Below are 26808 nucleotides of genomic sequence, written 5' to 3' on the forward strand. Positions count from 1 at the left end.
AGTTAGCAGCGGCTACTGTCTGGCCACCCAGCTCTGAAGGCACCAGCACAAAAATAAGGGTGGCATCAGGGCCGGCCCACAACATTTTGGTATCTGAGGTGAGGAGCTCAAATGACGCCCCCATGCACCTTGCTTGGGACAAAACTTAGAAAGTTCTCAATTCTCTGTGTCCTAGTGGCACCCCTTCTTCCCTCCCCACCGCCCCATATACACAGTCTGGCACCTGAGACGTCCGCCTCAGTTTGCCTCATGGTAAGGACAGCCCAGGGTGGCATGGTTTGGTATTGCTACCTTTCCTCCTGAGACCCCATTCCTTCTGAGGTGCAGAGCTGCCCCGCCTCGCCTTGCCCTGTCGGCCCCATTGACTGTAGTGTGTGGATAGCAGCACAATAAAAACCGAGACAGACAGGCTCACACACCCCATGATCATTTATTGTTGCTGGGATCAAACAAGTGTGAGCAATATTATTCCACCCACTGTGGATTTTTTCTGTGTCACTATTCGGGTTCATTTTTGTCATTGAAAGTATAGCAGCGTTGGGAAGAAAACAGTTGAACTCTGGCTTTCCAAGATCATGAGTAACCAAACCAAGGTTGACATATAAGCCATTTAATCTAAAGTTTAGGAAAACTTATCAGGTGGCAGCTTCCTGAAAGGAGAAGGGGGGCAGGGGAGCGGGGGGTGGGAGAGAGAAGTTGTGTCATATGCTGAAATTGCAAAAAATCAAAATTATAAATTCATTTTTGAAAATGGCTTATTTCTGAAACGGAATACAGTATAGTAGAAATGAAAATTTCCAATAGATTTTGGTATAATTTTCGTTAAAAATTTAAAAAAAAAAATCAACATTTGGAAAGAAGGTATTTCTGCGTTTAAAAAAAGAAATCCAAAACGTTGACTCAGAAGGAAGGGTATCATACTTTGATTATAAACTTATGTAGTTAGGAAGCCCCAACACAACTGGACCTGGACTACTGCAACACAAATGATTGAATATATAGTGCGTTCCAGAAGACAACCTGTATTACTTAATGCATGGAGTTTACAACATTGAAGTCCTCATAGAACACTATCGTATATTATAACCCACATATTTCTGTGATGTTTGTTGGTTGCTTATTCATAACCTTGTTAAACAGTGGGTTTGTTAGTGGAAAATAAGGATTAGCTGTTGATTTTGAAAGAGGAAAAATTCAGGGATTCATCGTTTAATGGTATGCCATCCATTAATCAAGCAAAATCTGCCTTTAGAAGTAAGAGGAAGAAATATTCCTTATGGTCAAATACACAGCTTTGAGAAGATCAATTGCTGAAGGTGAAATTACAACGGTGAAAAGTTAGCCACCTCTCTGTAAGCCATCCAGCAGAAAATCACTTTTAACTGGAAACTATTTCTTAGTAAAGTAGATGGTGATCCACCGATCTGCGTAGTGAGTGATATTTTCAGAACCAGTAATGAAAATATAATTATCTTCATTAGTACTGATTTAATTTTTTCAGGTGCTTCTACAATGAACATATTTGGTCTTTGCTGACAGTTAGATGGAAATAAATGATAAAGCAGTGTATAGAGTTTAAGAAACAAATATTCTAAAAAAAAAAACCTAACAAACTATACTGATTCAGTACCATGCTTGAAAACTCATTAGTGAGAATTCAGCAGGATTGATAAAAATGGCTGCTTGTCACCTCTGAGAGCAGTTATTAATACCACAATTCTCTGAGTAGTGCTACTTACAACTGTAGAGGAGATGGTTGTTCCTAAATTAAGTGTTTCATGATCAGATTTAACTACAGTACATTAAGTTCTTACCAGCCCGCGAATGACTCTCTTATTAGAAAGTTCATACATGTATTGATTTGTAGCCATGAGTGTAAAAAGCCATATATGATTAATTTTCTTTATAAATGTGACATGCTGACACTACAGAATTTTCCTTGCTGTAATATCTTAGCTGTTGCATCAACATTCTCTTTCTCTGTAATAAATGTAACTATAAAAAAAAATTATCAATGTTCTTTGGGGAAGATCTCAAACAATTGTTTAAGTTTTATTGATAGAACTCTAGTTGGAGTTTGAAAAACCATTCTGATACAAACAGTTCTGTTAGAAAACTGTGTGGAGCTGCATTATGAATATAAGGTATTCCTTCCTTTCTGCCTATCACCTCCCAGAACAGTTATTACTACAATTCATGTAGCCCATTGGGTTTCTGTGTGTGGCCTGTGAGGCATTTTGTTCACTGGTGCCCATGTGCAGGGTTTCCAGATTCCATTGGTTCCTGTTCACGTAGTTGTTATTTTCCTACCAGTATTACTAACATGACATGCATGTAAAGCAAGGGCAGATGAAATGAGGTGCATGCTGATTGCACACAATATTGACTTGTATGAGCCTTGTACTCCTCTGCATCCAATCAAAGTGCTACTACGGTTCAGTCGGCCCATCCCGCAAATTCTAGATACATATGCAGTTAGCAAAACTACCCTGACCTGGGAGTCCTGTATTTTGTCTTGATTATGACAGTCTTGTGGTCCATAGAGATGGAGGGCCACTCGTACGGCTTACTCACTAACCTAGGTTGCCCAACACGGGTTCGGACCAAATGGGTACTTCTGTATTTTCTGCTTTTCAAGATAGAATCACCAGTTTCCAAGATTTTTTTCTTCCTTGCCCAACTGCAACGGGACATTGGGAAATTTTCGAAAAGAAAAATTCTGAGGTTTGATTCTAAATGCCTTTTTCATTTAGAAATTTAAATTATAGTAAAAAAAATAAACAAAGGTCTAAATAGAAACAAAATATTTTTTCATGAGAATTGATTTTTTTTAATATGTCAGCTAGTGTTTTCAAGATTTGAAATTTTTGTGCATATTTGGGATTGGACAAATTTTCCCGTGAAGGGAAAGCAATTTCCTGCCCAGCTCTACCGGCTACTGCCTGACTGAGCACCTCTTAGCTGTGCATAGCGAGAAATAGATGTCCTTTCTTTTCATTTCTCTGTGTAGCTGGGAATAGAGGTGGTTAGGAACTTCCCATCAAAATTTTTTTGTTGAGAAAATGTATTCTGTTCTATGTATATTTTTATTTCTTGTTCATCATCGTGGTATTTGAGTCCTTTCCAATAATAACACATTAAACATCGTGACCTGGCATCTGACCCATAGGTGTTGGTGGGTCAGTGAGGGAAGTGTACGTACCAGAGTGTCTTATTTTGGTAATACATTGGGGATTATTTATAGCTTTTTTTAAAAAACAAATTGCTATTTTCTCTTTGCAGGAAGTAGACTGAACAAAGATCTGAGGCATTATCTCAACCAGAGGTTTCAGAAAGGATCTCCAGATCACGAGCTGCAGCAAACAATTCGAGATAACCTTTACCGCCATGCTGTGCCTTGTAAGTAATGAAAAATTCCACTGGTAGTGTTCATATGATGAAATTCAATTTTTTTGGTGGTACCCATGAAGTGGTGCTGTGGACTGCTAGAGATGAGACCTGATTCACAGAGATGGGGCTCTTCTGTTGGTGACAGTGGCGAAGATATGCCTGATTCTTTGCTGACAAAGTAGTGCTTGTGGATTGGCTCAGATTGGATGGATAGTGCTTGTGGATTGGCTCAGATCGGGCTCAGATTGGATGGGTAGTTCCAGATTGGATTGTGGTCGGAAAAGGTTAAAAACAAATTTTACAGTTGAGGGGAAAGGAAGTGAAATGGTAGGGAATGATCAAGGGAAAGACCAAGTTTGGTAGCGAAACCACTTTATCCTCGAGTTCTGATTTGCTGGTTGGTACTCCGGAAGAATCTCGTTTTGTCTTGCCGCATGTCACAGTTCCATTATGTATCAGTTATGTATGAATCATTTACATGTTAGTTGATGCCTTACATAAAGCCCGGGCAAACATTGTGCATTAATATCAGAGAATCTGTTTTCCTCCCCTAGTTCTATGGCTCAGTAACTTTGAATAAGAACAGGATCTATCTTTCTTCAATCTAATTTGCTCCTGCTACTTCTTGGAATTTTGCTTTTGCAAACCTTTTAATGACATCATTGCTTGTTGCAGTAGAAATGGGAAAAACTCACTAATGGGGGATCACTCTGAATGGAAGGAGAAAATAATCAATAGGAACAAACTCTTTAGAAAGAAACATTCCTTTTTCATACAGTTGTCAAGCTGGATTAAAAACAAAGGGAAAGCTTTAAAAATATTGAGAATTATTTTTCTCCCCCCACTTGGAAAGGTATTTTTTTGCTTATTTAAGATTCAGGAGAGGTGTATAACATTATTTAGATTTGCCCCAAGCTCAAATGGCTTGTTTGGCATTTAGGGAATGCTCCCTCCCCATCTCTCCTTGGCACTTCCTGCCTTAATTCAGAGACCATATTACAGGCAAAGATGCTTCCTGTCAATATGAATACACTCAGAGCATATGGGAAAAGTAATGACAGCTCTTCTAAGGTATGCGATTAGAATTTGAGCAAATATCTAAATCTTTGAGTATTTAAATGAATGGACAAACATGTATCATCTTTATAGGAGCAGCAGCTGATTTATCTACTGCAGAAACTTATAGAAACTTCTCTCCCTCAATGTTATCAAAGTCCACACTTGCTAATGGTTCCCATATAATGGTAGTTTGGATAACATGCCCATTTCCTTCATAAGGTCTTTAGATGAATTCCTAGCTAGTATAATGGATATCATTGTGTGGCAACAGTTTGGCCCACTGTTTGTCTCCATTAATGACCGTGGTTGAGTATTATGGATGCATTAATCTTATTTTATCAGTGGAAGGGAGGAACGAAAGTACTCTTTGAAATGGTATGCACAGGTATGAGAAATAAACACTGATTTGATTGAACACTTCCCTTATCCATTTTGTCACTCCAAAATGTGATTAATCTTTATGTTAGTGAGGTATGTCTACACAGCAGTGTTATTTCGGAACAGCTGATGTTATTCCGAAATAACACAGTGCGCATCTACACTACAAGGCTTTATTTCGAAATAATGTTGAGCTGGAGGTGGTCTTACTCTGACTCGTGGTAACCCTCATGTCATGTGGAGTAAAGGAAGTGTAAGGAAGAATGTTCTTCTTTCGACTTGCTGCTGTGTAGACTGCACCAAAAGCCAAATTAAGCTATTTCGACTTACGCTACGCAATTGACGTGGCTGAGGTTATGTAGCTTAATTTGACTTTTGCTCTGCTGTGTAGACATACCCTAGTTTGTCTGGCTGCAGTTTTTAAAGGATTACTGAACAAGATGTAATCTAAGAATATGAATGGATGCAATTTTAGGCTCAGTAGCTGCAGAGTCCTGATGCTAATATCCTTCTGTCCCATGCATTTCTTTTTACTTCGATTCCAATTTCAGACGCAGTAAATAAAGAAAATGTGCAGAAGTTCGGTTGAAGCACTTTCTGTGTTGCCAAGGTTACATTTTGAAAAGCTTTGTTGATTTGTTACTCAGATGTACTGAACTTGACTGTGAGTTAAACTGCTTGAATTTAAACTTACCGTGCTTTGATTTAAAATTGGGGCGGTGGAGAGGGAAGGGGGGGCAGAGTGAATTTTGCCTTTTAAAAATAACAGGGAGAGATGTGTGGTGTTCTGGTGTTCATCAGAGCATCTGTAATCATGTTCCAATTACGTAATAAACAGAAAAATCTGCAAAGGAGAGTTATTTATTACACACCTCTGTCCTTGCGGAGCTGTAAATCGGGTAACGCTTTATTTTTCCTCAGTGTGCTGTGGAAAGGAGATCAGTCAGAGAATTTTTGATATGATGTGTAACATGTGTGAATTTGAATGACCCCGCTGCATGCATGGTGGTTTGGGATGCTTTACACAGGTCTAGAGATTAATCTAGTTGCATATTCATACACTTTTTATTCCTTGGTACACATGACCAATAAATCCAGAGCTCTGGACCGATCTCTCATGCTAATGGATTATGAAGTCTTGTATTTTGAAAATGGAATTCCCTGCTGATTATCTGGTAAACATGCAACAAGCACACAAGGTCATTCAGCCTGAGCTTGCTTGGACTGCCTGCTGCTTGTTGTTGCGCTAATATAAGGACTAAATGAAGTGATGATTAATTAATGGACAATGGAGAAGGAGGTGCAAACTGGCTCATTCCTGTATGTCCTAGGACGTTAATACCAAACTGAAGAGACTCTTGTGGCTCAGCTCTGCTTAGGCAGCAAACAGTGCTCCAAAGGGGGGAAAAGGACTTTTATTTACCATGTTGCTTGTTAAACGGCACTTTAAACCTACCGGTGGTTTACAAACCACCCAGCAAAACTAAATGAAATATTTTGTCTGCAGTAGAAGAAAACATGTGGTGTTATGACCATGGCCTAGCATACAGACCGGGATTGTTTCGTTTGTACTTCCCCATCTGCCTGTATTCATCTGTTATCTCTTGTTTTGTATTTGGATTGTCAGTTCTCTGGGACAAGAATTGTTTTCTCTATGTGTACAGCACCTAACACAGCGGGGTCCTGGTCTAGGACGAGGGCTCTCTGGCGCTATGGCAGTACAAATGACCATCCTAAGTTGAGTAAATTTAAGGTAAAATTAGGGATGCCAGATGGTTGAAACCAAAATACCGACCCTCCCCCTAAAAAAAAAAAAACACCTGGAAAAAATTCTGTTGAAGGGGGGGGGGGAAGGGGAGGAGACCAAAGTTGTTGAGGGGGGGCCGGAAAGGACTCCATGGACTTAAACCAAAGAAACAAATTAAAATAAAACAGAATTAAAACAGCATGTCCCCTTTAAGAGTGAGTGCAGGGGTAGGAACAGGGGAGTGGTGGAGCACTAAGACCCAGGGGAAGCATTGCTTCCCTTAGGTCTTTTGGCCGGTTGCCATTTTTTGACGGCAGATTTACGGAACCAGGCAAGCATGGGGGCGGGGGCCTGGAGATGTTGGGGGTGTGTAAAGCCAGGCACTGAGTGTTTGTAGGGTTGCCAGGTGCCCGGCATTTTCATCTCCTGGCCAGGGAAAAATTCAGAAAATACCGGACATCTCAGGTGTCCGGTATTCTCTGAATTTTTTTTACCAGACAGGAGGCGAAAATACCTGAGATGTCCAGTATTTTCTGAATTTTTCCCTGGCCAGGAGATGAAAATGCTGGGCACCTGGAAACCCTACAGACACTCAGCATACCGGACTGTCTGGGTGAATACCGGACACCTGGCAACCCTAGGTAAAACTATAATCATGACAAGGCAGTTTGTTGTTTTCACATTCGTTAGCAGGTTGAGCCAAACCTTATGGAGAGACTAGTTTTTAATTCAACCTGCTAGTCTTATGAAAATTGTATACTGCCTCATCTTCCCAAGAAATGTACCACGAGTTAGCTAACTCCAGGTAAGACCATACCTCTTTTCTTCATGACAACAGGGGGCTGGAGCATTGCGGTTCATATTTCACCTGTTGGAATGTGAAATGACAATCGCATGCCAAGAGAGAAGCAAGAATTCAGAGGTCAGACGGCTTGGCAAATGGCTCCCTGAGCACAGGGGCTACTTTGTAAAGAAACGGGGCCTTGATATTCACATTTAAAGCGCAATGTATAAAAGCAAACGCAGCCACCCACACCATTTGTTGTATATTTAAAATAGGCAGGCTACCAGCTGAGCTCTTGAAAGGACATCTGTAAATGCACGCCTAAATGTTACCTCAGGAGCCGATAGTGAAGCCAGGATGCCAGACTTGTTGTGGTCAACCTCCATAACAAACAGTTGCTCTTTATTTTCTACTACCCTCTCTAACAAGACCCTGGCCTGCAACTTCTTTCTACTACCTTCAAGCTCTATTTTCTTCTCAGTTTTGAGTGAATAGCAGATGTGATAGACCTTCCTATGGCCCTAGGCCTCTGAATTCAAAATTTGTACAATTTGAGGGCTTTATATTTGCCTGGTATGCACAAATATGCCAGCTTCGTTTTGAAAAGGCCCTGGGCCCAATTTAATCCTGGAAGGATAGGGCGGAAGTGGGTGAAGAAGACATGACACAACACTCAGGGTATGGCTAGACTACAAGAGTTTTTCCAGGATATTGGAGGCATCCCAGAAAAACTCTTCCGTATCCAGGGATGCGTTTGCTCTTCTGCTTTTTTTTTTTCTTTCTGGAAGAGCAAACACGCTCTTTCAGAACCCCCGTATTCCTCATTTAACGAGGAATAAGGGGCTTCGGAAAGAGGGGGGGGGTTTTCCTGACATTTGGCCCTGTCTAGATGGGTTTTCGAAAGAAGTCAGACTGCACAAGTTTTTGCTGTAGTGTAGGCACACCCAAAGTTGGTATGCTACCTCTTTTAGCACATAATTTTAGATCTAGGCCCTTTTCCTGCATAGAACATTTTTCCAGAAGGGTTTTTTAAAGCTCTGCTTGAGTACTTTGTTTTGTAGTTGTCAGTTTTATAAAATAAATACGTGGGAGGTGTGTGTTTGTGTGTGTGAGTGTATAAGGTTAGACAGGTCTGTTTCATGTCTTCTAGTCATTCTCTGTAGCAGCCAAACCTCCCAGAGTTCAGTTTTTCCTATGTTTTGAATCCCAAAGAATCCACTCCAATTGACCTTGAAGATACCACGTAGAGATTGAAAGAAATAGATGAATGACATTGGAATAAGCGTTCAACAGAATGCTAACGAGACTTGGAAAGCCCGCACCAGTTACATTCATTCATCTGGTTTGTTTAGGCTCTCCTAAATTTTGGGGGAACTTGAGAAAGAGGACCTCTGTTCCAAGCGAGTGCCTCACGGCTGTGAAAGGAAATGTTCCGCTCTAAAGGCAGGCCAGTAACATAGACAAGAAACGGAGATGTCCGTCAGAGAAGAGAAGTTATGAAATAGTTATAGAGGGCCACATTCCGTTCTGAGGTGAATGGGCTCTGTGGTAGCCAAACAGGCTTATCTAATAATTACAATTCTGTGCATGTTCTTCCCAGCACGTGGTATGTAGTTGATTGGTAGGAACTTCAGGTTCAAGCCTGGATTTAAAACAAATTTTACAAGTGAAAATGAGTTTGGCACAGTCTGATCCCCCATGGATATTTATTCTCAGCACAGGGCAAACCACTACATTTCTGTTCAGTGGCGAGAATGCGTAGGTGGGCCGGATTCTTGGCTGTCTGTTGGCAAAGCTTGCAGAGCAGCTGCCTGGCAATGTCTAGGTGTCACTGATGAAGGCTTTTGCTTTCATTACCACCAGAGGAACCCACAGTATTTCAGAAAAGAAGGCAAATAAAAGTGGTAGAAATACTCACAATCCGTATTTCTGATTCACCTGGATTTAAGCACAACTCAACTGATTTTTCTTAAAAATGAACGGTCATTATGATTCATATAATGCCACTTGTGTGTGTCAGGTAATTTTTGGAATCAAACTAAAAGACCTGTAAAATATGAGTAGACGTATTTGTTACGTTCAGGTTCTTAAAAGTGGCACTTTCTGATTTATTTTAGTTGCTGGTTTTTTAAAGATAAACAGAATTGCTGACAGTCCAAGTTATTTCCTTTCAGAAGCAGTAAGTCAAGGTTTATATAAGCAAATGTTCTTTTAATTATCAAAAGCCTTCAAGAATTGGAGCATTGCTTGTGATTATGTAAATACCTTTCTGTGCCTTTGCTATTATATGCGTACGTGTAAATCTACTCTGTAATAAAAAAGTTGCAGTGTCCATGACTATGAAAGTCTTCTTTTCAAAGTGTGGATGAATGCCAGTGTGAACAAGGTGCCCCAGCATAGAAAAAGTAATTAATTATTTCACAGGATTTGTCCCAGTTATAAAACAGTTTACAAAAAATTGAAAAATTTCACTGTATCCTTATCACCTGTTAATGTCTGTAAAGTTCAGTTTCATTCTATTGCATTCTCTGGAGAGTATTGTTTAATCTGTTTTCAGTGTACTCTTTCAGCATCCTTGAATATGTTCACTCAGCATGTATAAATTATTATTTTTTTATTACTATGCAATTTTTCTATACTGTGCACAATAGATATGCAGGAAAAAAAGTCTAGTCCATTCAGAATATCCTTGTCACTATATTTTTGAGCATTGCTGATCCCCAAAATATTAAAAATTTCAGGGAGAGAATGATTGCAAATATTAACATTAGCAACATTTTGTAGGTTAGTTTATTTGTATATATCATTGTTTCTTTCATCTGAGAGACCTTTTTTCATCTGGTCTCTCCTTTTAAATCCCTACACATTTTAAACCAATAGAACTGTTGGGTGATCTTTAGGCATAGAAATAAAAACTTGTAGGGTGGCTAATATTTCTCCATCTCTGTGCCTTGTTTAGATGTAGCTTTTTTTTATTTCAAAGAGACACAGTACAGAATCCTCAAGAGACATCCGAAACCAGTACAATACAAAGCAGAAATTCAAGCAGTACATGTTTCAGTCTTGTAGACTCTCCCATGCCCTTTGCTAAGCAAGATCTGGATGGTTCATACAGGAAGAGATTTCCTGTTTTGTTTCCTTTTTCTTTTTTTTTCTTTTAAATTAATACCTGGTGTACGTTATGTTGCCTTTTCCATTTTGGGTGCTGTGGATTCACATGATTTTGTACATCTGTAGGGTATCTGAAGTGGCTGGAAATTCTAAAAGATTTGAAGGCTGTGAATCTGCAGAAAAGCACAGCAAATCTGTAAATTAAAGCCCAACAGCTACTGCTGAAGTATAGTAGAGACCTGTGACTTACTTCAGAAGCCATCTTGATTGTCAATGAGAAGAGTCCCATGTATTTACGCACTTTCACAATTTAAACTGTGGAAGAAAAGAACCACAACATCCCCAAAGCCCAACAATGATAAATTGGAGAACAGTATTGATGGGAGACATTGGGTCAGAGGTGTCAAGGATGTTCCCCATTCTGGCACTCTGAGTGCAGAATGTGGGGGTCTGCAAGAGCCCTTAAAATATCTTTCTGTTAAGGGTTTCTGTTTAAAAAAACTCCTCAAGGTCACAGACTCCCTGACCTTGTGTGGTATGCTGCCACCACCTAAATGCAAAAACCCCATGAAGCCAGGAACATGCACGCGAGAACTTCTCCCTATGGGGTAACCCCAGCCCTAAGGAGATAGCTTGAAAACAAACTATAATCTCGTTATAGCTAACCTTTACTTTCATGTACATGGGCACAGAAATTGAGTATTTAAATATTAACAAAATAAAGAAGATATATTTGGTAAAGCATACTTGGTTGCTAGATGTTGCAGTGCAGCCAAAAAAAGCAGATTATAGCACAGAGAATTGCTTCCTCGTGGTTCAGTGTCCATTATAGTGTATAAGGGGTGGGATTAAATTAGCACAAAGAAGTCCCACAAACCAAGAAAACAAAGAAAATAACCTGATCATGTCTAACTAAACATTCCCTTTTCTACTTACATCTCCGTTGTTCCAAAGTTTAGGGTTTTTTTTTTTTTTTTAAAGATATGGACATTGCTGAGAAATCCATGCCTTATACCTCCTTAGTCCATTTCTCCCCCAGCTCCTCTCTAAACTCATACAAAGAAGACTCAAACAGGCAAAACCTCTTTCATTTAAAAAATCTCTCACTCTTCTTCCTTGGCTTTCCTGGCTCCCTGCCAACACTTCCTGGATACCCACTGTTCTGGATTTAACCCTTTAGTTACTGAATGCTGGGATGTTTAGAAAAAGGTAGCACCCCCTCCCATCCATCACAAGAGGTAATATAGGAACCATTTGGATAAAATGAACATACAGGTTTTTCATGTAAAGTCTCAATTCCTCAAGTGTGTCTTTCACAACGGCTGACATAACCTGGGTTTTCATTTTGTCAGTGTGTTTGGTTTCTCTAGCCTAACTATAAAACATGTGTTGAAGTTTTATAGCTGTACTGAGCAGAATTTGCTCTGTGTTTCACCATGATGAAACAATCCAATAGCATGAAAGGTCAGTATTTAGAATAAATGGAATAGTCAAAAGAGGGTAAATATTCTTTAACGCTATTCTTTTGCTCAGCTTGAATGTTCATGACAGTTGAGTGTTTTGTGATAAATTTGTTCAGACACAGAGTTACTGGAAAAGTCCCCTACTCCAAGAAATATTAATATAGTACTGTTCAGTGAAAGTGGCAGAAAACCCAGAATGCAAGTTCTTTTGTAAGACTACATAGTGATCCTAAAGACGTCACACAAAATCGTCCAATTGCTTTATTCACAAAGTATTGTTGCAGAATAGAAGATCCATACAAACAATTCTTTCATTTTACTGCTGAGGTCCAGTTTTGTAAATAAAATGCTAAATGTATAAGAATGTTTTCCCTCCGACGAAGTGCCCATGTTGTTTTTATCAGCCACAGAGCTGGCTACGCTTGTGCTCTTGAAAAATGGAAAGGGTATGATAGATGTAGACTTCTGCTGTATTTGAGGGTGCCCCTTCAAATTTACTATACAAAAAATGAAAAATCATTGGTGAGTCTTTGGTAGCTTGGCCATCGTTCATTTCCAACAAAATATTACCCTGTCTTCCTTCCTTGTGAATAGCACGCTGTATTATTCTTAAAAAGTAATGACTTTTTATTTTGGTGCAAAGGAAGCTAGTTGTATATTCCATGTGAAATAACTTTCACATTCCAAGCTGGGTTTTTTTTCGAGACATTCTCCATGATAAGAAGTAATCTGCCTGTAAATTAACTAATTGTTTTTTTTTAAATCCAAATCAGTGAATACTGCCAGCCCTCCAGCCCCTCACCTCCACCTTACAGCAAATATTTCTAATTCTCTCTCTGTGGAAAAGGAAATAAATCTCTTATTAATCATAATGTTCTGGATATATCATGTCCTCCTGAATAATGAGGGCATTGAGTTATGGAGTCGAGATTCCTGGTTGCTTGCCAGAATAGATTTGTTTAAGGGGAACAGTAGTTCCCTGATATCTTTTTAAAGGGCTTTGTAATGTCCCAGAACACACTTAATTAGCAGTTTAAGAGCAAGCGCATCTATTTCATGGAGGGCTGTGCAAATTACTATTTAAGTGGGAAAGTATAATAAATGGTTATTAGAAGGGATAATATGTCTTGAAAATGAGATGTGTATTATTAAATAATTGGCTGGATACTGGTGTTGTGCATATATCTGCCTATATATTTCTGCGGACCTGCTGTGTTTGTGGAGGGCAAAAAGGAGGAAAGACAGCAGGAGATCCCTAGACCATCACTGGCCATAGGATTTGATCTGCTCTTTATTGTTTGTGGTCCGCACCTCAGGAGGTTTAAAAAGAAAGTTTTAACTGCATTTTTAATGCTGTTTGTCAGAAATAGATTCACTTCAAATTTATGGCTTGGAGACAAATGCCAGAGCTTTTTTCTTCACAGCCTAGTAAAGAAATATAGTTGGAGAAAAGTACATGAACATGCTTTGAGATATAGACAGGGGCTCTGCTCCTGTGAAAACTTACACGTCTACTTAACTTTACATAACTCAGTGGAATCGTCACATGCTCAAAATTACTCAGAAGTTCTTTGCAGCATTTATTAGTACAGTAAAACTCCAATAGTCTGGCATCCAATTGTACTGCACTCCCAGTAGTCCGGCATCAAAATGGCAAGAGCCTAGTGAGTGAGCTTTGGCAAAAAACGAGTCACAAGGCAGCAGCGGCAGCAGCTGAACCAAGTGAAACTGCCGAGTCAGTTTGCCACTGGCATTGTGTGACACTGGACAGTGCTTGTGCTACAATAAAAAGGGTTAAAAACACTTTATATACTATGTGTCTGTCTGTCTGTCTGTCTGTCTCTCTCTCTCTCTCTCTCTCTCTCTCTCTCTCTATATTTATATATATATATATTTATTTATTTATTTATATATATAAAATAAATCATCTTATAGTACCTCCTGATAGTTCGGCATATCCGATAATCTGGCAGCACCGAGGTCCCAAAGGTTCCGGATTATCAGAAGTCTACTGTAGTTCATAAGGGCTGGAGAAACTACCCCAAAGTCCTGTCCCTCTAGACTTTTTTTTTCAAATTCTGGAGATTGACAAAAGAGAAGAACATAAATGCATAGCATCCATAGGTCCCTCAAAAACACAAAATTGACTTAAAAATCATGATTATAAAAATATTTTGGGTTCTTTTTATTTGACTGACAGTTTGAGCCTTTAGGATGTACTATTTGTTTTTCCTGCATGGAAACTGGGAAACTTACTATCCCCAAAATGATCATTAATTTCTTGTCCATTTTTTCACTGGTCTGTTTTTAAAAAAATCAGTTTCACTGTAATGTTTTGTAATGTTAGCCTCATCTTGTCCTGCTCCCCAAATGCTTTGTTTTGTAGAAAAAGTTGCTGATGGGATATTGTGTAACTGTTTGTTAGGTATTTTGAAACTTACCAGCACTAAAGAGCATTGATAGTGCCATTAAAATAGTAAATTGAATATTTTATGACTCTCATATTTTTTTTCTCTCTCAAACTCTGGTTTGATGAACAACTTTTAACAAGTTTTGAAGGTGACCGCCATCTTTCAGTTACTACGTGCCATTCAGTGCCTCTTCGAGTTCCTATAGTTATATTGTTCATATCGTCTGTTAGCTCCTCTAGGCTTATATTTTGTTTCTTCTTTCCATGAACTTCTCCTTACAAGAATTATTTCCTTCCTGAGAGAGGCCTTGACTTTCAGGTAGCACTCAACTTCCATCGCTAAATCGTTATTAATTTCTTTGCTGTTAATTGTGACTGCATTAATCAGACATTCCTCTGGGCTTCATACACATGCAGTCTGTAATTCCATAGCTGTTCCCGTGGCAAGCACTCCGTGATGCTTGGCGTGGGTTGCCGTTCCTAGAGATGGTGGTGCTCTTGGCTGCTGTTAGCAGATGTAGAAGGCTGTGAGCTTTGTCTCCAGGAGCATGGTAAAAATTACAAAATAGGTGAGACCAAAAGTAGATTTTATGGATTGAAGTGTTACAGCATAAAGTAACACACATGTAAACTTTAGAATGCAAAGAATTTTTTCAGCTTTATCTCATCATGTAGAAATGCCTTCCGCTCCCGAATGTTAATTGCAAAGGGGCAGAAACCACAAGCAGAAACTTAGCAAAGTAACTGTAGCTTCTTCTGATTGGCATGGCGACTTACTTTGAGATATTGCCTGAATGTTTTTCTTAGTGATTCATGACTTAATTTGTCTCTTGTCTGGAGAAGGAGGTGATTGTGATGCATTACCTCTCAGAATGGGAGAGTGGAAAGTGATGTTAAAACACGACCCTTAATCTAAAGTGCACCCATCTGTGTTTTATTTCCGCATCTTGCTGACTTTACATTTATGTGAATTCACAGTTTGTTCCCCATTTGCTGTTCCCACATGGTAAGTGAACTGGTTCCAAAACACACTGATGAAAAAACGAAGGGGTCTTGTCAAAGAAGTTTGCTCCTACCTAAAAGAGTGCTCTATCTTGCACTTCCAGTCCATGTGAGTTAAAACCCAGCTGTAAAATCTCATCTCTTGTATCATGGTAAGAAGTTGGGGTTATCATAAGGACAAGATCTCTGTTCACATATTGAAATGATTTATAACCTGCCTTGAACTTTCTGTAATAGAAAAGGGACACCATTCTTTGACATATGACAAAACAGTTATGATCTTATTGCTTTACATTTCTGGGGGTGCTCATTAGTTACTTTTGTTGTGCTTTAGAGCACCACATTTATTACATATGCCTGTCTCTGTTAGTGGGTGCCATTTTTTTAAGTGTGATGCTGAAAATAACACTTAGAAATAACAAAGTGCAAATATAAAAGATCTGTGCTACCAATGTGGAATCTGTACCCTGGAACAGAAGCTAGGGTTGCCAGGTGTCCAGTTTTTAACCGGACAGTCCGGTATTTGAGCTTTCTGTTCCAGGAAACAAATAAGATGTAATGTAGATTGTGATGTACTGTAATGTGAAGTGTTTCCGGTATTTTAGTTGAAACCATCTGGCAACCTTAGCAGAAGCAGAGTGCTCAGAACTGTCTTGGTTTGAGCTATAGCTGCTAGTCTTTTTTTTTTTTTTTTTCTCAGCAACAAGGAATACATTTTGTATGCAAAATATCACACAATGCATATGCAAAAGGAAGGATGATATCATGTAGAAACTCTTGACACCTTACATTTAAAAAGCTAATCATCAAAACACTAAGGACTTATTAAATGTTCCCCGTCTTTTTGTTGGAGACCTCAGGAGATCTGATAAATTGATTATTCTGGATCTTCTTTTCATAACACAGAAGCAGAAGGTTTTGTTCAAGTTGTGTGTGTGAGGGAGGGAGTTGTTTGGGAGCCTTTTTTTTTTTTTTTTTTTTTTTTTTTTTAAGACGAAGAAAGTCTTCAAAATAAACAATTCTATTGTAATGGATGTTGGTTTTTTTTCAAATCATAGAGTTTGTCATAGATGATTGAGAAGCTGCCAATGTGAGGAAAAGAAAGGTAAAACATTCTATTTGTTTCTTTTTATGAAACAACTTATTCACTGTGTTTCTACTTGGTGCTGCTGGTCTGAAGCATGATCTGCTGCCAGAGCATTTGAATTTGGCTTGTGCAGTAGTTTTCATTCTGTGTCGCAAGGGAAGAAATATTTCTTTTCTCACTCTTGAGCGTACCATAGCTAGTATTCTAAATCCAGCGTAGTACCAGATTTTAGACTTCTTCAGTTCCCAGAAGAGTGTGCTGCTGCTTCTCGCAAAAGATGTAACTTGGGGGACATTTGGAATGTAGTAAGACTGTTGTTGAAAGATATGAGAAATGAATCCTGAAGGATGATGCTTTTTTTTTTTTTTCAACAAGAAACCCATAAAAAGTCAGGCAACTGGCCCAGATGGCCTGTGAAGGGCTCTGATTTGTTTTATGTGCCTGTAAATTAAAAAAAAAAAACCCTCAAAAGAGACTCTCTCTCTTTCTTTTAATGTTTTTTTTCTTTAAAGTTGAGCAAAGACTCATTATCTCAGTTGGTGACATTATGCACTCAACCATCTGGCCTCGTGTAATAGTTCAAGTGCAGTTTGGGGTCAGGACATACATCCTTCTGCCACTACTATCTGCGGTGTTTCCTTGCTGTTGTCTGCATGTCAGTAAAACAGGGAGATGAAGGGACATAACGGTTTTTCTCGACTTGTTCTTGCTCACACGCATGACTAATAGACAGGCAGGTCCTGGCCTGCCAAAGTCAGGAACAGTAGCAAGTTCTGTTGTCAATAGCGGATGCCAAAAGTACACGTGGTTTAAAACATTTGCTTGCTAAAGCAGCTGGTTTTCTGATTGCATGTGCCAGACTGTGAGGTTACATATATTTGTGGAGTGTAGGTCCTACTCTACACTAGGGGTATAATTATTGGCAAAATGGAGTTTTCTTCAGAAGGAAGCGGGTATCCTCCCGCCTTGCTTATTTTCTCCTGCTGGTCTACATCCACAAAGCCCTCATGTTGCAGCAGTTCTCTTGGCCAAAGGTCGGTCGGTCTGTCTACCCTTGATTGAGCACCTGTCACTGTAGTATCGAAGCAGCTGGCCTATGGAAGCAGTGCTGTGTTTGCCCAATGGGATCGCTCGAGGGCGCCGTGCTTCCCTCTTGTCGGGGTTTGACAACTGCTTCTGCAGCACTCCGAATTCATGCCTGGTCCGGTGGGAGGCACCCCCTCAGCAATCCACATATGATCCCTGCAAAGCAGCCTTTGCACTGTGAAGAGGTGACGTTCCCTGTGAAGCTAAAATCCACTGGGATTTTGTGTGTGTCTGTGTTTCACCCACGCAGCGCGATTTCCTGGGAAGTGCTGAACGAGTCTCAGACACACACCTACCTGCTGGTACTGAAGCAGTCAAAACAGTATCTCGCTCTCCCCACAATAGTTCCTGGTCTCTGCTCTCGATGTTTACTGTTTAAAATGTACAGGCATATGCTTGGCTTGAAAGCGGAACGCTTGGTTTGGCTATTGGAATTCCCCAGAGGTTGAGGCGAGAGAGGAGAGCCGATGCCGGTGCGGGTACTTGAGAGAGAGAGGGACACACTCTTGTATTTTGCCTTGGAATGCCTGTTGAAAACCAAGTCCCTGTTTCCCTCTAGCAAGGCAGAGAGATGAGCTATAACAACTCCCCTGCATCCCGATGCCTTGCAACGGAGGACAGTACCATTTCCCCACTTCCCTAGGCACGTTCCAGTGGAAGCGATAGACAAATGAAAAGGGCCAGAGCGCATATCTGCCCACTGGTATGTCAGATTTTGCAACATACACAGGTGCTTTTTAATCCCGCTGGCCTACATATTCCACAGCCCCTCCAATCCAGGAGTCATGATGTAATGCTCTTTCCTCACACTCCCGGCTTAAATACAGATGGAAATTGTTGTCATGTGCTAGAAATGTCACCCGTAATATAAAAGGCAGGCTTCTGCATTTCTCCCTTTTGCACTGTCACCTGCTTCTGCCAGCTTATTCTTCCCCCTCAAACCTTTTGTCATGTGGCAGAAACCCTGATGTAAGTGAACCCTGTCCTCCCCTGCTTATGATCCTGGCTTTTTTTTTAATATGTATTCCCCTCTGCTGCAGTGCTGAGGATCATTTCATAGCACGACTTTAAGGCAAGACCTCACAAAGGAAGGATTAATCTTGTGTTTGGGCTTGAATTTCGAAGGACTCAGGCAAGTGAAAACATTCTCATGTATTTTCCCCCCTGGATGCTAGCGTAATAAATGTAAAGCAGCAAGCAGGATGAGCTGGGTCAGTGTTTACTGCACAGACCCAGGGGTTTATCAGCGTCGGGTTATGTGTATAACGGAGGAGGGTTAGTGAGACCGGGGGAGGCTGATTGGGAGTTGGGGGGTGGGGAGTAGCTGCCTCGTCTTAGCCCGGCCCGGGAGGACAGATGGCTAGTGCTGCTTTTTAATTCATCAAGCAGGCTTTACGTGAGGCCCATTCGTGAACGGGTGCGCTATGAAACGAGGGGTCAGTGGGCACGAATAGGCTGAGATCAGGACCAGATGCTTGCCGAACAATGGGACTTTTGAAAGAAATGCAGGAGGAAGCGTGGCGCTCGCTTTGTATTGCCTCCGCATTGCAGGTTGGAATCGGGCAGCTACATTTTAATGAAGTGCATTCCAAAATGTGAGCGTCAGTCCAGGCTTCTGGAGGGGTGAAAAAAAAAGAGCATGTCGAAAAAGGGGGCTTGTTGGCGTGGGGAGGGGGAAGCGAAGCGAGCCACTGATGGATTGTAAAGAACAATGCAGCCTTAGTGTCGGGGAACAGCATCGATACATCCCTGTGCATATTAATGTGGTGCAGCAGGTGTTGCTAAATGTATGTTCCAGCATTGTTCTGCCTGCAGCTTAGTGAAAGGAGGCGAGGAAGCATGCAGTAATGGTGTGTTTAAAGGCAGCAGTTGTGCAGAGCTCACTGCATGTCGAAAGTAAAAGCAAGAACAAAGCCCGAGAACAAAAAACCAACACACATTTCTACTTCAGCCCTGAATGTACAGACCGAAGGAGAGGCTGTTTTAATGAGGGAGAGGCAGGGAGGGGTGCATGCCGATGGTGCTTACTGCTTAGAAAAAGGAGCTTGCATCTCCACTGTAGACATCTGCGTGCTCCTAAGCTGAGCGCCTGTTCTGAGTGCCTCTTAGCGTTACCCATTTGCTTGCCAATGAGGCTGGGCCTGCCTTAAAGGGGCAGTGAGGACAGGACGCTACCTTTCTTTCCAGAATGTCCACGAAAGCCGCTAAAATGGGCACAGGCTAGAGCCAGTCGGTGAACGATGTAGGGAAGCACTGGGTCACTAACTGTCAGCTGTATGAAGATGCCAGGAGAGGAGGAGGCAGGGCTTTGTTATTGGTTGAAATTTCATGATTAGAGTCTTACAAGGGGCATCTTTTAACCTCCCTCAGGAGTGCATGAGTTGTGAATGAAGTGCCAAAACTCTGTGCAGTCTGGACTAAACAAGACTTACCAGGGTTGACTTAAATGACTGATCTTTCTGTGCCCTTTTCTTTCCTGTTACTATGCATTAGTTTAATAACCGTTTGAAGGTATTATTCTTTTTTGTCCACCAGACACCAAATAGCAAAATAGCATCTCAAAATAGATACAAACATGTTAGCTAGCATAATACCTGGGGACTTGGAGAGAAAAGCCAAGTACACCAAATAATGGTTGTGTTGTATTTTGCTTAAAAGGGCGATACATTAAAAAAAAAAACTATTTTATCCGGTTTTATGTCTGGTTCTATTCCTGTTTGTGACAGGGGCTACCATATTTATCATCACAGTGAAAGGGCCTTTGTTCCTTATTCATAAAATGGCACATTTCATTTTCCCTGAAAGAAGCAATATTTGCTTTTAGAACTAATCTAGTTGGTGACAAACCCAGATTGTTAGATACTGAAGGTTTTGTTTTCTTCTCTGGATTTGAGGCCCAGTGGAATTTGTAAGTAAGGCTTTCTGCCCTTTTTTTTAATTCACGCTCAAGTAGTGCTAGAGAATAAAGTTCTCCTTTTGCCCACAGGACAGGTAAGTCATGGGCAGTGGTGGATGCAGCTGCTCTTTTTTCTGTCCCTGCACTGTGGGTAAATGGATGTCTCAGCCGTGACCCGTGTGTGGTGTGAGAGAGAGAACAGGAGCAAGGATTTAGGATTCGTGGCTCCTCAGTCATGTGGACAAGTGTCCATGCCTAATAGGAGACTGTGTAAGACCACAGATTCATTTTACACAGGCTCCTGGTCAGCCAGCTACTAGCTAATTTGGGTTACTCCGACCAGTCTGGGTTGCTTTCAAGCAACCGATGCAGAAGCAAAACGAAGTGCATTGGGTTACCAGGGCATCATCCAACTCCCACCCATGTCATGTCATCAGTTAGGATTTATTGATTGTCCTGCCGAGGCTTAGCTACTTGAATGTGTGTGTGTGTGTATGTGTGTGTGACACAGACAAACTAAAATGGGAGTCATTTGCAAGCTCAGTTATATATTTAATGCCAACAAAAAATCTCAGTCTAAGGCAGCAGCTTCTCAAGAGATTAATAAACCCCTGTTACACACACATTCTGCATACATTCAGACAACACACGGAGCTCAGTTTAACAGTGAGCTGGTTTCCATTGTTTCTAAGGGCGCGTATTCAGAGAAACAGCTTTCTCTGCATATTGTCAAATGCTCTTATTTTATCCCCTATGGTAGAAGAGTAATAACTGGCGAAATCCAGAATCTGATCTTAGCGCTAGTTTCCTCTACTGCTGTCTTCACTATTATAGTTACATTAATAAAGGGTAAGACTGTGAATCCCTTATTCATGCTAGTGCACTCATGTGACTTGAACGGACTACTCATGTGAGTCACTATTTACTAACATGAATAAATCCAAACCTGACTCCGAAAAGGGCATGCTTTTCTCTCTGACTAGCCTCATGCCTATCTCCACTAACTAGCTCTCTGGTACTGGTGCCCATTAACAACAGCAATGCTGACTGTATAGATTCCTAGTTATTCCTTTTTAACTTGTTCTGTTGATGTTGGTAATCAGATCCATAATTTGAGTCATAGCATGTCACTTCTACTGACAACCTCTGGCAATAGCAAACCTGTCATAGCACTCAAAGTGTCTTGGAAGGAAAAAGCAACCAATGCAAGCCATTAATTCAGCGACACAAGCTGATTAAATGGGGTAGGGTGCTTGACGCCACATCTGACAGTAATAAAGCTTACATTGGATTTCAGTCATTTGAAACTTCAAATACTGTAGGTAAGGCTCTTGCTTTCGCTTTAAAGCTCATGCGTTGATGTCTTCTTGACAGCCTTCCATCCACTCCCAAGATATTTCATCTGGAAAGTAATTATGCATACAGGCACCTGAAAATAATGCCTCTTAAGTCTTTCTTCGCTGCGGTCTATCGGGTGCTGCTTTATTCAATGAAACACATTCAAAACGGTGCCATTTTCAGTCAAATTTCACTAAACCTCATCCTGGAATCCTCTGAATATTTTGCTCTTGAATATTCTAGGAAGCGTGATGGCTGATTCACTGTGTTGTTAATCCTGCACGGTCTGTCTAATCCTGAGCCTTTGTTGCTGTTCTGGATATATGAGCGAGATTCTCTTCTCTTCTCTCCCCTTCCCCCATTGTTAATATTTATTAGAATTTCATCAGTGTCAGACTGGAGGGTAAAATAGAAAAGAGTGCATGCTTTCCCCCCTTTTAAATATGTCTCTGATTTCTTCTGCCTGAAATACAGAATATGGAGGAGTAAAATGAAGGTCTTTCAAAAAACAAACCAACCAACAACCATATTTGACCTGTTTTGCTTCATTTATCTGTCTGTGCCTATATGCCGTAACTTCAGAACCCATTGATAATTTTTTTTTCAGTCTGTGTTACTATATATAGGTAACATGTTGTAAGGCAAATGCTGACACCAAATTTGACCCTGTTTAGAATTAAACAAATAAAGAAGGACGAAATCCATAATAAATTCCAAAATATTTGTTCCAATTACACATTAATTGTAGCTGGAGCTGGTAGCAATACCTGTAGCTATATAAGAATGGCTATTCTAGGCCTGACTAGTGGGCCTTTCTAACCCCCATCCCGTCTTCCAAAAGTGGATGGAGCCAGGTACCTCAGACGGAATGAACACAACAAGGCAGATATCTAGTGACGCTATCATCCAGTCCTGGCATCTACTAGAGGCATAAAGGTGCCCAGAATGTACGTTAAAGTTGCCTTAATTAAGATATAATTCAGAATAATTATTATACTGCAACTTTTAAATGGACCTAGGAAATGATATTCTATATACTGTAACTAGATCCAAATGATAAGGTTTGGCCTGGTGAGACTTCCTATGGAAAGAACAACGGGAGCTGGTTTTGAAAATCTGGACCCCACTCTAGATGCCAACTTCTTCCGAAAGGCTGGTTTTTCACTTTTCCCTTGGGCCAATTAATCTCACAGCCAGTTCCCTGTGGGATGGTGTTTCAGAATTGGTGGGAATGGTGTGGTTTTGAATCACTCTGGGAGAAAAGAGATTATGGAATCTTGGGTTAATTTTTCCCACTCACTCGCAGGACAGTTGCTAAATTACAGAAGGGAGAGAACAGTGTACTCACACTAAATAAATACACGAGTATGTTACTTATAATGTCTACATGTACTCTCATGAAACGTTTCAAAGTTTATATACGTGGACCCGATTCCCCAATGAAGTCATATATAAAAGCCACAGGTGAGTCCTGGGTGAGCTGTATTCCACTAAATTATGTTTATACATTCTAATTCTATCCAGTACCCAAATGAGAAAAGAATAGTAGGTTGACAATGCAGATGTTGTCAGTGGTCACTTACATAGCCTTAAACTGAGAAAGTAGCTAGTTCCTTTCTTGACTCAGACAGAAATTACCCCATTGTTGGCTGTATGGTGTAAGCACCATCAACTATTCCTTCCTTTTCCTCTCCAAACGAGAACTTGAATATTCACCTCCCAGTTGATTTCTTAAGTCTCTTAAATGTTTGATGGGGGTTTTATTAGTGCAACACCATTGTCTACAATGGTTTAAAAGTAAGACAGGATTCAGGGGAAAAAAAGCCCCAAATCAAGATTTTAAAAGCTAATATCATAGTTTTTTGCCAGTTTAAGCTTCCTGATGACTCTTATATATAATGCGTCTTATCAGGAGACTTTGACCCCTTTGCAAACTACAGTATTGGCATTCAGAATGTTTTCTGGTGCTAATCTGTTGTATTAATTTCAGTGCAGGGTGAGCTGTATATGGTACTAATGATAATGCAGTTTTTGTCAGCATTGCAGTACTTTATATTGATTAAAAGTCTGTCACTAAGTTGATGATGTGCTAATAATACTGCACCAGAATGCAAAGTCCTGGCAAGCCTAGCCAGAGATGGCTGGAAAAGGTCTCATCCTTTACCCTTGATGTTTGGTCCTGTTGAATTGAGTGTTTGTGAAATGTGCAGTATAGGGTTTCTTGGAGACTTGAGTCCTTCCTCTGTCCATGGAGTAGGTGTGACCTGCGTATCTGCAGTGCAAAACACATGATGAAATCCTAGCGTAGGCAAAGCAAGTTGTGGTTTTAATATCTTTCCCTTGTCAGCTCTATCGAGATCAGCGACGTGTACAAACCAGTGTTTGTCTTTTCTGACACGAAAATTCTAACACCGTTAAAACGACACCTTTTCCCTCGGTGAATATAAGGCCAGTAAGTTGTTTTGATCTTGGTCTAGGAGTGTCTCACCTTTACAGTGGACGCGACAGTTCTCCACAGACCCTGTGTTCATTAAACCCTTTTCTTCTCCCCTGGGACTGCTAACAAAGGTATTCCAAAGTGCCCACTGTAGAGGTGTTATTTTGTGATAGGGCTGTCTCCATGGGCATGTGGGGTCTGGGAGAAATCAACCTTTATGCCCAACCCCTTTTCAATATAGGTGAGATCTGGGTTTGGGAGAGATGTTACTGCTAATGGGAGGGACACAATGAGGGGCCTTAGCCAAAGGGGGATATGTGACTTCCCTTTGTGCTCTCCGTGTCCGCTTTCCCCAGTCTCCTCGTCCCCTCCCCATTCTCCGTTACTAGGCGGGGAGGGGCTCTGTCCTCGTCCCGATGCACTGGAGACTGTGACAGGCGGGGCTCTCCAGAACTGCAGCGGTGAAAGGAGCAGCTTCTCTCAGGCATCAGTACCGCACTACACCCCTGTGCCCCCTGTCCTTCCACACAGCTGCGACTCCTGGGGTCTGTACAGCCCCGCCAGAGGACAGGGCTGGGGTCAGTGCCCGTACAGCCACGCTCCTGGAATTGGCGGCTCCTTTCGCTGCTGCTCTTCCCAGGAGAGGCCTGCCGGTCAGAACTGAGACCTCAGGGCTTCCTTGGTGGCAAAAGCCATAGAATCTAGGCTCTTGCAGTGGCCTCATGTCATCAGCGCCTCAGGCACAGCAGGTCTGGTACCTCCCTCAGCTCTGTCCTCCAGCAGGGCTGTACGGACAGCATCGGAGTGTCCACACTCCCAAGAAATAACAGGCTGGTTATTTCGAAATCTGTGCTCCTGCTTACCTCAGGGAATAATGCTAATTCCAAACTGGTTATTTCGAAATAGCGGTGGTGGGGACGCTCCGGTGCCACCGTTTCGAAATAACGACTCCCCAGAGTAATTGGAACTAATTACTGCCCAGTGCTTCCTGGGGCTCTAAGTTGAAGTAGCGCATCCACATGAAGGGAGCCTACCTCGGACTAATTTCGAGGCTTCCCCATAGCAGGGACACGCTACTCTGATTTTGAGCGTTATTACATTGATTTTAATTCATTCGAAATAGTTTCCTAGTGTAGATGTTCCCCAGGAGACGAAGCTGCGCGGAAGGGCTGGGAGCTGCACAGCCATGTCAAGAAAGCCACCGGCAAGGGGCTGCTCTTTTGCTGTCACTGCAGTTCTCTGCTCAATGTGTCTGCTTGGAGGCCTGGGGGAGGAGGAAGTGGCCCTTACCCCTCCCATCAATCACCCTGAAGTCCCGGGAAAGGAAGGAGTCCAAGGCAGAAAGACCATTCATGCGGTCAGCCTGGCACTGCATGTTCCGGTGGTGCGAGGACGCTAGCAGACCGCCGGACAGGGTGGGCTGGGGTTGCTGCTCCCGGGGACCGAACTCAAGCCTGAAGCGCGGGGCCCTGAGCGGTCACACCCAAGGGGTGGCTGTGGGGCCAACATACCCCAGGGAATTAAGCTGAATTCACCAAAACAATTGACAATCCGGACTGAACCCAGTAAACTGCAGCCTAGCAACGTCAGAACAAACTAACATGTCATACAGACAATGACTGATGTATAAGACACTGAAATACAAGTACAATATTTATATTCTAACTGATTTTATAATTGTAGGGTAAAAATGAGAAAATAAGTGGGGGGGAGGGTTCAGCACTAGGATGCTGGGACACTTGTGTATTTTTATATCTGATTTTGGTAAGCAAGTTGTTTTTAGGCAAGATGAAATTTGGGAGTATGCAAGACAAATTAGACTGCAGTCCAGAAAAGTTACGAGCCACTGAGGTGGGGTACCTTCTTTCAGGGGAAAAGAAGGACCTTTTATTAATAAAAGGTCCTTCCATTTAAAGATCATCCCATGGTGAGTGTGACATTTGCAGCCAGAGAGACAAGGATCTCTCACACAAAGACAGCAGCCAAGACGACATCAGAATTTTCCCTTTCTTAAATACTGAAGCCCTGTGTAAGTTAGGCGCAGCTAGCAGCAATGCCTTCAGCAAAGCTCCCTGAACAGTTTCCGTTCTAAGCACCCAGTTCCGGCCACTTATAAAACTCCAAATTAACTGCCATGGCTGAAATCCTCCCTGCTTTTTCTCAGCCTCAAGCTTCATTGATTGATTTTGAGTTCACTGAAGACCTTCATGCCATTTCCAAGAATGAGGTTAGGGACCATTGATAGCATTGCCAATGTAACTCCATTCCTGCCCCATGGAAGACACCTCTCAGAGCCTATGGAAATGCAAACAGAACCTTGTCTCCTTAGGTACGGCCAACCCCAGTTTTGCATGCTTATTCACACAGCCTTTTGAAATGAAGGTGCCAAATACACTCGAACCTTTCTAATCCGGCAGCTTTAGATGAGAGACGATGGCAGAATATGGAATTTTCCAGACCATGGGTATTTGCCACAATGACGGGCACTGGAAGTGGGGGAGGGAGGATGCAGGAGTGCACTGTGGCTGGGAGGCCGAGGGGGAAGCTGTGTGAGGGGGATAGGAGTGGAGTGCTTACTTGGCACTTTCCGGACTTTGGGGCACTAGGCTTTGCATCCTTA

At 41.4% G+C, this 26808-nt stretch overlaps 1 protein-coding gene across 29 annotated transcripts in view; it reads left to right on the plus strand.

Annotated features, from left to right (window-relative positions):
• MAGI1 (membrane associated guanylate kinase, WW and PDZ domain containing 1) overlaps window positions 1-26808 on the plus strand; it is a 552920-nt gene that overhangs the window by 291130 nt on the left and 234982 nt on the right. For all 29 annotated transcript variants that reach the window (XM_075938532.2, XM_075938533.2, XM_075938531.2 and 26 more), the window contains exon 2: window positions 3283-3399. In XM_075938532.2, the coding sequence (XP_075794647.2) occupies window positions 3283-3399 (117 nt within the window). The remainder of the gene's footprint in view (window positions 1-3282; window positions 3400-26808) is intronic.

This window comes from Pelodiscus sinensis, chromosome 11 (genome assembly GCF_052426305.1).
Source record: "Pelodiscus sinensis isolate ZL-2025 chromosome 11, ASM5242630v1, whole genome shotgun sequence".
Taxonomy (NCBI): Eukaryota; Metazoa; Chordata; order Testudines; family Trionychidae; genus Pelodiscus; species Pelodiscus sinensis.